The 14932-nt window shown below is 39.0% G+C and overlaps 1 protein-coding gene across 4 annotated transcripts; it reads right to left on the bottom strand.

Annotated features, from left to right (window-relative positions):
- Positions 1–2: 2 nt before the first annotated feature.
- mmd2a (monocyte to macrophage differentiation-associated 2a) lies at positions 3–13447 on the bottom strand. Of its 4 annotated transcripts, none has more exons than XM_022207833.2 (8): positions 13096–13445; positions 7939–8126; positions 7740–7821; positions 5461–5621; positions 4303–4377; positions 4087–4188; positions 3843–3912; positions 3–2628 (listed from the first exon to the last, which is right to left on the bottom strand). In XM_022207833.2, the coding sequence occupies exons 2-8, from the start codon at positions 7941–7943 to the stop codon at positions 2428–2430; spliced, it is 696 nt and encodes a 231-aa protein (XP_022063525.1). In that variant the 5' UTR covers positions 7944–8126; positions 13096–13445; the 3' UTR covers positions 3–2427. The 4 variants fall into 4 exon arrangements, 3 of the variants coding, with proteins under 3 accessions (XP_022063525.1, XP_022063526.1, XP_022063524.1); XM_022207834.2 differs by having other exon boundaries at positions 7939–7994; XM_022207832.2 differs by lacking the exon at positions 7939–8126.
- Positions 13448–14932: the final 1485 nt, after the last annotated feature.

Raw genomic sequence — 14932 nt, 5'->3', positions numbered from 1 at the left:
CCTTTACAGGCAATATAGTGTCTCTTTAATACAGTGATTTCACAGATATATCATTTTTTGTACAAAATAGATCATCTGATTTAGAAAAATTTTTAAAAAAATGCTCACTACCTGAGTCAGTGTTTTCTAAAAATAAGAACAGTCGATCTACCAGCGATTAGGAACGTCCTCAAACTGTCATCAATACAGTGCTTGTGGAAACATAGAAAATTATAAAAATAAAAATGGAAGTTTGCATATATAATCTCACTTTATAACAACCATCAAATGACGTCATACTCGAGGACACTAGTAAATTCTAGATGTTGATAGGAAAAGTGCATGAATAAGAGTGCACCACTTTGACAAAACAACGGCAGTTAGAGCCCTCTGAAGGAAATACTAAAAGCACTAAACGTTGACATTTTGTGTGATTGTAACGTTTGACCCACTCATCATGGTCTTTGATCATTTTATCTCTCAGGTCCACCTACAGAAAATCATGATAACTGATTTTGAGGCAGATTTAAACATAAAATCTTAACATTCACAACCAAACCATTTCGACCAACTTGGTATTTGACCTTTACCGTAATCAACTGTTGATTCATGTTACATGGATATAATATTATTTAACACATACATTTCCCCAGTGAAGGATCGGTAAGGTTTATCTTAAAGTCTGTCTGCATATTGCTTTGCTGTGTCTCAGTGTACATTAGAGTGTGTGGCAGTGGATTTGCAAACTGACAATTTAACATACTGGCAAAAGAACTGTTCCAGAATAAACTTTTAGCTTGAGGCTAATTTAACTTATATATTTTGCAAGAGCGTCAAAATGAACAAAAGTAAAATATCATCGGCCTAACTGTCAGCTTTACTACATGACTGGAGTTGTTAGCACCAACAGAAAAGCTTTTGTGTTCAGTTTTGGTGCGTCGCTTGTGGTTGGATTTCTAAAAGGAATCGGATATTTGTCAGTTAAGTTACAGAGAAGAAGCTTGAAGAAATAGTTTAAGCCACTTTTACGTCTACTTTAAATGTGAAGCAGCTGCTTTACTAGTTTAGCATAGAGGCAGTGATATACTGGTGTCTCCTTTGTGTAGTTAATGATAATCAATAGGCACTAAAAGTGATCAACATTTGCAATTAAAACAGTTTCAGGTCTCCTCAATTCACTTGCCCGCAGTTTCATGGCAGGTTGCATACAACATCTCAGTTCTTCTGTGGATTAGGTTGTCTCAATGTCTTCTGTCTCGTCATTTGATCCTAGACTGATTCTATATTGTTAAGGTCTCTGTGGAGGTTTTCCCACCTGTTGCAGGACTTTTGTCCTTGTGGAGGAGTATAGTTTGCTCGGACCTTGACTGTTTATCTAGGATCATGGTCACACTGGAAAATAAATCTATGGCCACTCGGATTCCTGTGTGATGATACTGCATGGCTGATTATAGGGATGTCCAATAATATCGGCCCACCGGTATTATCAGCCCGATATTGGCATAAAAAATATATTATCGGTCAATATTGTTATTGGATTTTTTGCCTATCATGAAAACTGATAAAATAATGCCTGGATTTCACCAGCATTTATAGGATTCATAGGGTGAGGGAGAGACGGAGGGTGTGAACTGTTGTTTGAGGCAAATATATGTGGTGTAAATATGGCATTTTTTCCCATAACTTAAGTTGAAATAGTTTTCTTATTTTGCACAGACAATGTTTACATTTGGAAAGCCTTGTTGCATTTGAGAATGCATCCAATGGGGCATCATAATAAAATTAGGCATGATGTGTTAATTCCACGACAGGAGATATGTGATGTCACCTAAAATTAGTTAAACAGCCCACATCTGTCGGTATCGGTTGATACCGGAATCGGAAATTGAGAGTTGGACAATATCGGCATATCGGTTATTGATAAAAAAGCCAATATCGGACATCCCTAGTTGATAAGTACTGAACATCAAAGGTGCCTAAAGCATTTACTCAGTACTCTATTTGGCATACAGATGTGAGATTGTTATCAATATTCTCACCTACTTTTCATTTACAAAACAATTCTTTTAACTGAATGTAGGTCAACTATGCAAACATTAGCCTGGAGATGATTAAGGTTCACATCCAAAGGATTTTCTCGGTCACTTAACATGGCAATAGTGATTGTCTATAACAATGCTGTGGACAGCAGAATTAGAATCATGGTCTTGAGTAAGTTTGGTCTACAGAGTTGAAGTTAAGTAACTGGCATTTCGGACAGATATTTAATTTAAACAGTAAAAGTGTTTGGAATTTCATCTGATCGCTAACAGTCAGACCATCAGCACCATCCCTCTAGGTGTAGCCTCCTAAGTCAAGTTAGTTGTCGTCAACACAGTGATTTTGCGACTAAAATAGACTTTTATCCGTCACTTGATCTGGTATAGAAACGTAGATGACAGCAGCCGGTCATCTCGACGTCTGCAGCACTGGTCCAGGCAAGTACAGGTACCTCCAGATGGCATAATAATGAATGCCTGCTCCGACTGCGACAAACAGATGCCAGATGGCGTGGGCGAACGGGACGAGGCCATCGCTCTTAAAGAAGACGATGCCCACCACGTAGAAAACACCTCCCACGGCCAGTTCACACACACCTGCACGTTCCACCTGGAAAATATCAGACATTATGGAAGACTGCCAGGTAAAAGCATGTGCAGCTCAGACAAATCAGGTGAAAAAAACTGTCTAGAAGCTTTTCTGTGATAAATAAAATCTTTATTTCACTCATTTTTAAAATTAAAAGATTTTATGTAAACACAAACGTTCTCCAAACTAGAATGAAACGTAGCAGAAAGAAGACAAGCTGTGGTGAATAAACTTTTACATCTTTGAGGTGTTTTGCATTTTTTAACCACATGACCATCAATATTTCTCGAAATAGTGGTGTTTAACCCTCCTGTTGACCTCATTTACAAGCACGAAAAATATTGTTTCCTTGACTGAGAAAAATCTAAAAATTCAGCAAAAAAATGTCTCCAAATTTCTGAAAATTTGCAAAACCTTCAGGAAGAAAATTTCAATAATTCCTTAAAAGTTTTACTGAAAATTTTTATTTTAAAAATCCCCCAAATGTGGCAAGAAAATTCTTGTAAATATTTTCAAAAAAATTAGTAAAAATCTTCCAAAAAAATCCTAAAAATATCTAAAATGATTACCTATATATCAGTAAAACGTTCAATATTTTCTTTAAGAGCATTCACAAAAAAATCAACCAAAATCCAGCGAATTTCGCTGGATTTTGGTTGATTTTTTGTGTGAATACTCTTAAGAAACATTTTTTTTAACATTTCTTTTTTTTTTCCACCAAAAAATGTTCAAAGAAAATGTGGACATCAGAAGTTTCACTGTGAAAATATATTTTTTCCCACCTTTTCAAATTTTAAAATGGGTCAATTTTGACTCGCAAGACGACACAAGGGTTAAAGACCTTGGAATTTCACATTTCTAACACCTTTTAACACCTTTTTTCCATAATGGTATGTTCCATATCCTGGTTCAATCTGATAGGAGATTCTTGTGAGAACAGTGTGAAAAGTTTGAGTCTGCAAGTTGAATTTTATAGTTCACTAAAATGGAAACCAATGATTCAATGGAGGAGAAGAAGCCCATGTAAATCGTGTCCTTTAGAAAACAGACGTTATCTTGCAGCAACTAGAAGTGTCTGTAGATCATACTATAAAACAAACAAAGCCCTCAGGTTTGTTCGTTTACCAGCGACCGTCTGTTTCTCTCACAATAGAAGGAAGTCTGTTGCAGTGGAAGGACTTACAAAAGAAAGCTTTTTTTAGAAGCCGAGAAAGACAACGCTTATTTGAGCTTACCATGGACAGAATGACCAAAGCAGGAACGGCCCCCATGGTGACATAACCCAGCAGCTCTACCAGCTTGTACCTGCAGGTAGAAAACTGGGACATGAAAAGACAACATCTCCATTTATCTATGCAAGTGTTTGTGCTTCAAACAGTAGTCAGGTGTTTGCTGTAAACACCTGAGGGGTCGGAGTTTGGTTTCAGGCTAATTGTGTCGACCCAGTGGGCGGAGACGCGCCGAGGGAGGCTGTGTTACCTCTCATGGAAAAAGAAGACATACATGGATCCGATGCAAGCCATGACCCAGATTAGCCAGCGCATGTGGCACGCCCAGGGCCCCAGCTCCCTCAGCATCAACCTGAGGAGATAAATCACACTTCTATCACTGCGGTGCGTTCACTGTGAACTTGTAAAGCAGCTTTGTTGTCCAACAGATGGCGTAAACTTTGCTTGATTCAGTCGCATAACCCACCAGGGAGAGTAGGAGGCTGCGATGAAGAAGTAGATGGCCATTCTGTCGCACATGTGGAAACGCTGCTCCACTGTCCTGCACAGAGACAGAAAACACAACTACCTTTATCTGCATTTGGGGGACTGGCATATAGACGCATTATAGAACATGACCCCTAATTTATTAAAGTGACTACCAATTTCTTCCAACAAGTCATTGAGTGACAATCAAAACACATTTTGTTGTATCATAAACTGCTGGAATTTTAAAAAATGATCATTACACAGGAACAGAATTTTAGTGTTAAAATCATAAATATACTATAGATGTCATGCCAGTAGATGGACTTTTACCAGTAAAATATGTCTCCTGGGCTGTTTTGAATGGGGGTCACCCAAATAACCAAAGCTTTTGGTTATTTTGCACAGATAATTAGTAATGTAAATGCATCCTTTATCTGTTCCATATCCATCTGACCACTCCATGAGAAACATCTAGTTAGGCGGATAAGTCAAATGATAGTTCACTTTTTCAGGAAAGCACCAAATTTGGTACAGACATAGTATATGACCATACAATTGATTTAAGAGGAGTACCCCAAAATCTAAGCCCCCTGGTGGCCGCCATTTTATAAATGGCTTATAAATGGTTATAAATGGCTTTATGGAATCCGCAGACCCTTAAAAAATGGGGGTAGATGTTGAAAGTAACTTTTTATCTACCATATTAAGGGAGATATTACATAAATAGGTTTAGCAAGGCGGCCATATTTGAATTCAAGATGGCGGCCACCAGGGAGCTTAGATTTTGGGGGTACTCCTCTTAAATCAATTGTATGGTCATATACTATGTCTGTACCAAATTTGGTGCTTTCGTGAAAAAGTGAACTATCAACCCCAAATTTCGGTCTTATCCGCCTAACTAATCTGGAGGCACCAGTGAGCATTGGATGCTTTCTAACAACAGATACGGAATCTGCAGGATGGTAGAGGATAATATGTGAGCGATGCATTCTCCAAAAACGTTAGCTAAAGATGATTTAATACATTTTCATTACCATGCCACATCTGTCCTCTGTTGTCTTCTAAATGTTTTGGTTAATATGCTGTATGTCTGCATGTGTAGTACATCTACCAGAGCAGCACATGAACACACACACACACACACACAAACACAAACCGGAGGTGGCTGATTTTCCAGGCAGCAGTGTGGAAGAGCGTGGAGGTGATGAACAGGCCGGTGAGACCACTCCCATAGAGCCAGGCAGCGACACAATGCCATTGGTCCACAGACAGGAAGTAGAGCACAGACCCGCCCACCAGACTGGGGAGGATCCACAGCTAGAAAACATCAGAGTCGCAAATTATTATCATTTCCTCACAGTACACATACATGAAATTTTTCTGGAGCGTTTTTTATAAATGTAATTCTTAACTTTTCAATCATACAAATAAAACGGTAACAATGTGCTTTTATAGCAGCTTTTGTAACGTTTTGTGTAGTTACTTTCTTGATAATATTAACATTCAGCAAAGCAACAGCCTCTGTTAAAAGAATAGCTTGCTATTTCCGGGTAATACACTTTAATGCTGAGAATTTGTTGAGAAAATTGGCCTCACCCATACTGTAAATACATAGAGTAAATAGCACTAGCAGCTGGTTCGCGTTGCTCAACACAACGACCTAAAACAGGACGTGAGGATTTTGTTACCATTAAGCCTTGATTACACTTTCCCGTCAACACCCACAGATGTATAGTTGTTTTACTTCTCTAGTTGGGGGGAATTCACTCGGATGGGCTGCTCCATACATGCAAGGAAAGTATCTACACTACAGGTCAAACATTTGGAAACAACTTCAAGTTTTTGATTACAAAGCCTTTCTTAAACACCAGTATGAATTCTATGGATTTTGGGATGTATTTACTGCATGATCAGACACTGCTTTCATCAATAAGCCCCATTTTCCTCAATTTACCTTTAGGTATACATTGAAGTTGCCAGGAAATTGCTGAATAAATCTTAACAAAAGAAAAGAAGGGTTTAGTTTTAGGGGTGAGAAGATTTAAAAGAGTGACAACTTCAGAGCCAAATTTTAAAAAAAAACAAATTACAGTTTGCATTTTTCACTTTAGCTCTTTGGGTTTTGAGAGTTTGCAAACAAAAATCTCAATAAATCTGTGTCCATATCTCTAGAACAGATGGCAGCAATACGGAATACTGCTTTACCGGTGATGTCAACATACATAAACTCAGCCTCCCATCGCTTGGAAAGGCTCTGTTTTCAGAATCAACTTTTCTTTTCGCCATTGTTAAGGGCTAGCTTTGACGTTACAACAGGGTTGCAGACAATAACAGACGCTTGACTAAAATGACGCGGAAATGTTCCCAGGAAACCTGTCATTCGGCAAGGCAGCTGTTGCGCTGCATTATGGGATCTGTAGTTTGTGTGTTATCAGCGCTTCATATCGTCGGGCCATTAATAACAATAATAATAAATCAATGTAAAATGATCTGGTGGGCCGGATATAATTGTATTACGGGCCGGATATGGCACATGTGCTCTAGAACTACCACAGAAATGTCTAGAAAGAAACAGCTCAGTAAAGAATCAAGAGTACAGATATAGATATCTGATAATTATAATAAAATGTACTCTGATGAGTGACACAGAAAGTGTAACACTGAACTAATAACAACTACTACTCTTCTATGGCAACTGAAGATATCCACGTGTACGTCCACACTAGAAGATAATCAAGGCTTCACTGGCCTTAAGCAGAGACAAACTAGCTGTTTCCCTCTGTTACCAGTTATCGTGTTCAGATTGGCTGCTAAATGTGCGGACATTCATCACACAGATATGCGAGTGAAGTCAATTTTCTCAGAGAGAAAGCAAAAAATTCTGAATTCTGCATCATACAAAAAGTAAAAATGATATTTATTCGGTCTACCCTCACACAGAATAGCACTCTCATTTACATTGAACCTGTAGTGAATAAATGAATAGATGTGTCATTAACACAACTGTTAACAGAAAACATCTGAGGTCTGTGTCCATGCTTTCATTCATGGGTCTTCTGTCTTGCATCTGTCTGTTTCATTCACTCTCTCCGGCCAAAGCACACCGGGATTACAGCAGATTTGAGGAAACTACAGGCTGACGGACAGATTATCTCACTGCCTCGATCACTCAGCCAAAAATCCTCCTCATTCTGCCTCATTCCTCACAATCCCCTCCATCTTTTCAGAGGCCTCTCTAAACCGACAAACTCGCCACGCAGGGACAGTGCATGATGAAGCGAATGTGAACGAATTGTCCTCCTTGAGTGGTGTTCATGGTCAAATGCAGTCATCTGAGTTATGAGATGACAATTAAGCCATTGTCTGTGTTTGACAAGCGGCATCGACAGTCCTATAAAACAATATTTTGTTCTGAGAGAGTGAGTATATGCTTACCCCGTGCGTGGCACAGTTTGCAGCATGTTCGTATTCGGTGGGCTGGTATCTCTTAGTGCCTGGCACCCTGCAGTTCATGAACCTGAGAGGGAGAGGCAGCAACAGAGAGATGAAAAAGAAGGGAGAAAGTGTTCAGACAATGTGTGTGCATGTGTGTGATGCATTCTTGAAGGATTTACAGTTCTCTAATCCACATCACCTCATCACTCCGAGGGCAATTATCCACGTTGCTATGGTCACCAATGATGTCACGGTCTGTACACCACAGGAAGACACTAGTAGCCATTAACCATTAACGTTTAAGCTATTACTCTGTCAAGGAATGCGGCGGAGTTCTGTGACGATCGGCGTACGTGAATCCTTCCTTCCCTCCATCTGTGCACAACACTACTCAAAAACAGACCAGCAGATTTGGATGAAATTTTCAGGGAAGATCAGAAATGACACAAGGACCAAATGATTAGACTTTGGCAATGATACGACTTATAGTCTGGATCTATGGATTTGTTAAGGATTTCCCATTGCATGATAGCAGCCGGCACGGCGTCACTGTAACTATGACAACAAGTGATCGCTACGTTCTGCCTGCTGATGATCACATGATTGCGATCCTGCTACAAATCCACAACTCCGGACTAAACGGGACTTAACCATCAGAAATTATACAAGGAACAATTGATTAAATTGCGAGAGTGTTTCCAAATCCCATCAATTCCCATCGCCCACTCCATGTTTAGGTCACGTGATTCGGTATCCATACATAGCGTACACATGGATAACACATGCCTGTGCTCAGCACAAGGTTATTTTGTTGTTGTTTTCTATGATGGCATGATTTCTGATGATCAATAACTAAAAAATATGCTGCATTTCCACACAAATATGCTGCATTTCTGACAATGCCATAAGGGGGAATGAACAGCCTTGGAGGAGTACTGCTCTTTCTTTTTTCTTTTCTTGTTACATATGTATACTGTATGTATGTGTGAGTTGTATATGTTATCTAACCAGCATTTAATCTCTTAGGTACACTTAATGGGATAGTGGCACATCTGGAGATGTTATAAAACTCTTTTTTTTTTTACATCAAAATGAACAAGTATGAATTTAGCTCCTCGTGTGAGGCCACAGGTGTGTCTGTGTTGGTCAGCTGTGCAATTTGATTACACATTTAGGCCAACCGCTCATCCTCACACGCAAATAACTCCCGCTGTTTGTTGTAGCGGTTCAGTGGAAAGAGCAAATAGGAGGAAATGAAGCAGAAGAGAAAGCAGACAAAAGAAGGCAATGTGGCTGCAGCAGCATGACTTGTCACACTCCTCACCTGACAGTAAACACTTGATTACCAAACCCTACACTGGAAATATACCTGGAAAAATTCACAGCACAGTGACGAGACACCTAGCAAAAAACACTCATTTCCCTAACTTATCAAGCTGCACCACATTTAGTTGGACAAGAGAGTCATATAACCACCCTTTAAAAGCAACTGACTGAAAACCAGTAACTTCAAGACCTTTGATTCGGAAATACTGTAACTGTGTTTTGGTAATAAGAGAGCAAAGTTTACGATGTGGGTGTTTTACTGCTTACACACTTCAGTTTAGTCTTCAACCTTTCCATGTCCTCCACGTCTTTGGTGTTAGTGCCAGCCTCCTGTCATCCTCTGGTTTTTGTTCAAGGTGGTTAGTTTTGACATTTCCACCTGAACCTCCGTCTAATACATCAGGCTTCTGTCACTCAGAATAGACTGTATACAAAGACGAACGTAGCTTCTAGGTCTGAAAAGTGGGGCCAACCTGAACTGCTTTAGACTTGCATTCTTCCTAACAAGCAGCAGTCTTGATGTCTGATCGTCTAAAAGTCTATTCGAAAATAACCAGACTTTTTACTTGATCTGTTACCAGAGGAAACATTTTGATGACTTTATGTCCCACTCACTAGTTTCACATCAGCTTCAGAACAGCATGATGTTCACTTTCTAAATTATGGTCCCGTTCAGAGTAAAACAGACGATGAGGCAGGATATGTTTTAAGACAGGGACAGCTTGTATCAGTGTATTTAGTATGCTCAAACTCTCAGTATAATCCACCCCTCACTTGCTACGTCTGGTTAAAAAAGACCAAGATGACAACAACCAAGAAAACTGCTCAAGACTTCAGAACAGTAGACCAAGTTAATATATAATTGCGGGACTTTTTGTATCATAGTTGACATTTTTGCAAACCTAGCCGCGCTAGACAACCCACGGTAACTAATTTAATTCTCTGCCAGGGTGGGTCTAGTTACCCTCAGTAAGCCTCGAGGTTGGATGCTCCTAAAACTGGCCGGACAAATCACCATGAAGTGTAGAGTCAGAAGGCGGGCGTAACTAAGTGACGACAGAGGCGCGACGATTCTGACAGAAACAACCGGAAACAACTAGCCTAGCCGCGCTAGACAACCCACAGCAACGAATTTAATTCTCTGCCAGGGTCGACAACAAAAACGACAACAGTCGTTGAGCTCCATTAGCACCGACTCTGAATCATCTTTCTGTTAACATGTCTGTAATATACTTGAGCTTCACCCATTGACTGTATAAATAAGGCTTCACCGAACTCCCGCATCCTCTGATTTCCGGCGCTCTAGGAGCCTATTCGTTGCGCTGATTGGTTGTATACCTACCCAATTGCTGCAGAGTGATTTGATAGACAACCTTTTAGCCCGCCTCCCTCCCTGTCGAGCGTGCCTAGACCCTTGTGCCTTCAGAACATGGGTCTAGCGCAGCTAGGCTACATTTTTGCTGTTTTCATTCCGAAAATCAACATGGCCGCCTATAACCAAACACCACACGGCATTTTTACAGAAAGATTCTTCTAAATATTACATATACAATTGAGTAAAATTGAAATTGAAAGTTATTTATAATCTACATATAAAATATGATACAAACAGTCCCACAATTACACACTGACCCGTCATTAAAATTGCTCATTTAACAAAAAGAGCAAAGCACAGGCTGCCATTTTGTATGATTCAAATCTCTGGCAAACCTGAAGTTTGTAATGTGTAGATTGCTGCTGGGAGGTTGTTGCTGTTTCCTGTCGAGAACAGAAATTTGAAAATGGTAACGTGCTGCTAGAGGAGAGAGAACAGTGACTCCGACTATGGAAGTGGTTGTAACTAGCTTTAGCAGTGATTTTAAGAGGTCTTTAAACTGTAGATGAATGATTTGACCTAAAAATGTGTCTGCCCCTGACACAATGCATGCTGGGAACAGGAACCATTTGACTAAGTGGAATAATCAGCTTAGAAAGAATGAACAGCTGCAGCACTTTCCTGAACAAGATCATACTTCAAATTTTGAAAATGATTTTTTCAAACAAATGGATACTATGGCACAAATTAGAGGGATGATTCTATATTATTTATGATTTAGCATTTAAACCCAACCCCACCACTGAGCAGCACCGCAGATTTTCAGAACAGGAGTGTGTTTTTTTTCTGTTGTTGCTCTCGAAATCTCATCTCCACCACGAGCACGCACATTTTCTCTCTCTTTCTGTGTAGTTTTTGGGACATAAATGGTCGTTGATCCAGCCTCTTTTGCTCTCAGTCCACTTTTCTGGAATTCTGATCATTGTTGACTCATAAACACCATGGTGCTCACTTATCAAAGCTACTACGAGAAACGATAAATAAACTAAATGCTTTCACCATCCAGTGCTCTCACTGTACAGAACAAAAACATTTTGTGTGATAACATTATTGTATGGCTGCCATTTCTTCTGCCTTTGTCCTGTGTGTCTTCAGGCTGTGCCGTGCTCATAAAAGCTCTTTTTCTGAACACTGTTACAGAATTGTGGCTCAGTGGGGACCTGAATGCAGAACTCTGATGTCCCCTAATCAGTTTTGACAGGACTGTGTGTGTGTGTGTGTGTGTGTGTGTGTGTGTGTGTGTGTGTGTGTGTGTGTGTGTGTGTGTGTGTGTGTGTGTGTGTGTTTGTGTGTAATGAACTGAAAGAGAGGGATTCACAGGCTGATCAGAGACGACATTATTGTCATCATCCGCACACTACTTTCTCTCTCCACTCTCTTTATGTTGTTCACATTCTGTCTTTCCACACACTTGTGCGTCATGTGTTTACATGTTCCCGTGCCGGAACTTGTGTTTTCATCTCACAAAGCAAGTGTGTACATACAAAAGCTCTTTACGGCACATTCCATACATTCGATTGCATCTAAGAGGATCAGAAGCGCTGGATCCTGGTAGGACAGTGTAGGAATCTGTGGGTGTGAGTGTTTATAATCTGTGTAACTCCAAGGCTATTCCTTTTACAGCAAAGATCAACTTAATCTCCTGTGGGACTCAAAAACTGGTTCTCACGATTATCACCATCGCTCATGTCCACACAAACAGAGAGACAAACTGGCAAGTGACTGTCCCGAAGCAGAATTCAACACACACTGAACTATAGAACCACAACAATTAACCCTCGTGTCATCCTGTGGGGCAAAATTCACCCGTTTTAAAGTTTGAAAATATGGAAAAAGAATTTTCACAGTAAAACTTCTGATGTCCACATTTTCAACATTTTTGGGAAATCTTTTAAATTTTTTTAGGTTGAAAAAAGAAATTTTAAGTTTTACTGATATATAGATATATGTAATCATTTTAGATATTTTTAGGATTTGTTTGGAAGATTTTTACTCATTTTTTGAAAATATTTACAAGAATTTTCTAGCCAAATTTGGGGGATTTTTTAAAAAAAATAAAACTTTTAAGGGAAACTTTTAAGGAATCATCGGAATTTTCTTCCTGAAGGTTTTGCAAATTTTCAGAAATTTGGGAAATTTTTGCAAAAATTTTTGTTTATTTTTTCAGACAAGGAAACAATATTTTTGGTGCCCATAAATGAGGACTAGTTGTCAACTTGTGTTGATTAATTTCAGCAATTTTTTATTTTTTTTAAAACCTCCTGAATGCTCAGGTAAAGATGAATATTTTCTGGTTTGGCTGACATTTTACAGACCAAACAATCAAAAAGATAATCGACAATGATTATTTGCAGCCCTGTTGAACTGTGACCCACACCGGAAGTCTAAGAGGAAAGAGATTAAGAACTAAGTTGATGCATAAAATACATTAATCCTGACAGAAAGATTGAAAAGAAAACTGACCATCTGTCTTGATGATGTAAAGATATCTGCTCTCCAAGCGCATCTCTCTCTCACACACACACACACGCACGCGCGCACAAACTAATCTGTCCCGGTACCAGCGCACATTACGCACAGCTGGCAGTGCCTGTCACACACGTAAAGCATCGTGCCACATTACAGTTCAAACTTTTCAAAAGCAATGGAATTTACCTTCCAAATTTAGTCTTCTTAAAGTCCATCTCTGGCGTAGGCTGTGTGGATGCGCGCAACAGTAAACCAGCCAGTGCGGTCCTTACTACGGATTCCCCATTCCGGATATCCCACCGCCGTGCGTCCAAACATGAAAACATAAGTCCAGCGGGGCCAACGACCTGCAGAGCCTCTCATCTACAGTTCGGCTTCAGCAAAAAGTGCTGGGACTTCTCCACGTGACCGGACAACTAGTCATCCCGACACGGAGCCGGGAGGCGGCGTGCAGTTGAAGGGAAAGTGCGGAGTTTTCCCTGCGAGCCTCAGATGTGTTTGCAGGATGTTCCACGGGATCGAGCCTGTAACCCCTCCTCCTCCTCCTCCTCCTCTCCCCTCCCCTTTCCCCCCTTCTGGCTGATGATAACGCACCAACAAACAGTGATCCCTCCCCAAACACACGCCAACGCTTGCTGCTGCGTCCTCTTTCATACTCAACTGGTGGGACATCAGAGAAGCTGTTGGAACGTAATCGAGGACAATGGAAGAAGAAAGTCACAAAGGAGATACAAAATCAATCTAAAAGATGAAAAGGAAAGCATGAGTTGCTCAAGTCATTATACCGTCATATGAGGAGGAAAGTAATATAAGTATCTTTAATAAATTCGCTGCAATTATTATAAAATTGACTCCTAAAAAATAATTATTAGATTGAATTAGATTTTTTTTCAACTGAATATATATAATTGAGATACTTTTGAAGTCCATGGGATATATCTTGCATACATTTATATTAAAAGTTTACAAAAAACTGGTGTTTTTATGTTCATTATGATCATGTCTTTACATGGAAGCAATCACTTATTCATAAAAAATGACTGGATATCACTAAAATCTCAACTGAATAACCATCCGAATTTAATAACAACCACCTTCTAACTAGCTAAACAATAATAAAATGAGGTTATTCAAAGATTGTTTTGTGTTCTTTTAATTAAGTTGAGAGATATAAACAGCAAAAATGTCAACTACAAAAAATCACGCAATTAGATATTGACCCTTTAAAGTCGCTTTAAGACAAACTACTACGTATGAACAGGGGAATAATAACTAACAGATATCATCGTGGAAATCATTTATTATATTTCAACTTTCAACTTTCAGGACAGAAATGTGAACGCTGGGTAAAGTCAGGGTTGAATATCAAAAGGTTTTCAAAGGGGATTTTAAATATCTATTTGTAGGATCAATTTTTGCCATGTTTTTTAAAAGAAAATGTTTCATAAATCAGATTGCTCGTTATATATATATATATATATATATATATATATATATATATATATATATATATATATATACTGTGGCCCTGAGTAAGAGAGGGGAAAAAAACTTTCCTAGCATTTTCCTGGAAACCACTATTTACAGGTAAACATTTTAACTAATAGATCTGAATGAAACTATTACAGTCTGATGTTCATGTAATTGTAATGTACTGGCAAGTAATTACATTTTTACTTCGTGAAAAAATTTTAAAACGGCTCATGGATTAAATTTTTGATCAAAGTATTCCTACGCTACTGTTAGAGAATATTGTTGTACCTATGTCAACTTATTTCTGCTATAGTCTACAGTTTATCTGAGTTCTTCAAACTTTTTTTTATATTTGTACATTTATTTTTGATACATTGCCTATTATAATTTGGAATATTAGACTTTTTATTCCACTTCAGTTATCTGAAAGCTTATTGAATTGCTTCTTGGCCTTTTCATTAAAAAAAAGAATATGACAAGTGTAGAAAGTACAGCTGTGTCAAAAATTAATCTGTTATTCTCAACATTCTTAGACTCTGACACAATTTAA

Source organism: Acanthochromis polyacanthus, chromosome 21 (assembly GCF_021347895.1).
Source record: "Acanthochromis polyacanthus isolate Apoly-LR-REF ecotype Palm Island chromosome 21, KAUST_Apoly_ChrSc, whole genome shotgun sequence".
NCBI lineage: Eukaryota > Metazoa > Chordata > Actinopteri > Pomacentridae > Acanthochromis > Acanthochromis polyacanthus.
Note: the sequence above shows the minus strand (reverse complement) of the source record. Positions and strands in the feature narration are given on the sequence as shown.

Bases quoted from the DNA above. Each gene is read 5' to 3' on its own strand.
- mmd2a (XM_022207832.2), bottom strand. From the start codon at position 13,235: ATGTTTTCATGTTTGGACGCACGGCGGTGGGATATCCGGAATGGGGAA. The intron at 5,622-7,739 runs GTAAGCATATAC...GATGTTTTCTAG, and splicing joins CAAACTGTGCCACGCACGGG to CTGTGGATCCTCCCCAGTCT. The intron at 2,629-3,842 runs GTAAGCTCAAAT...GATATTTTCCAG, and splicing joins CTTTGGTCATTCTGTCCATG to GTGGAACGTGCAGGTGTGTG.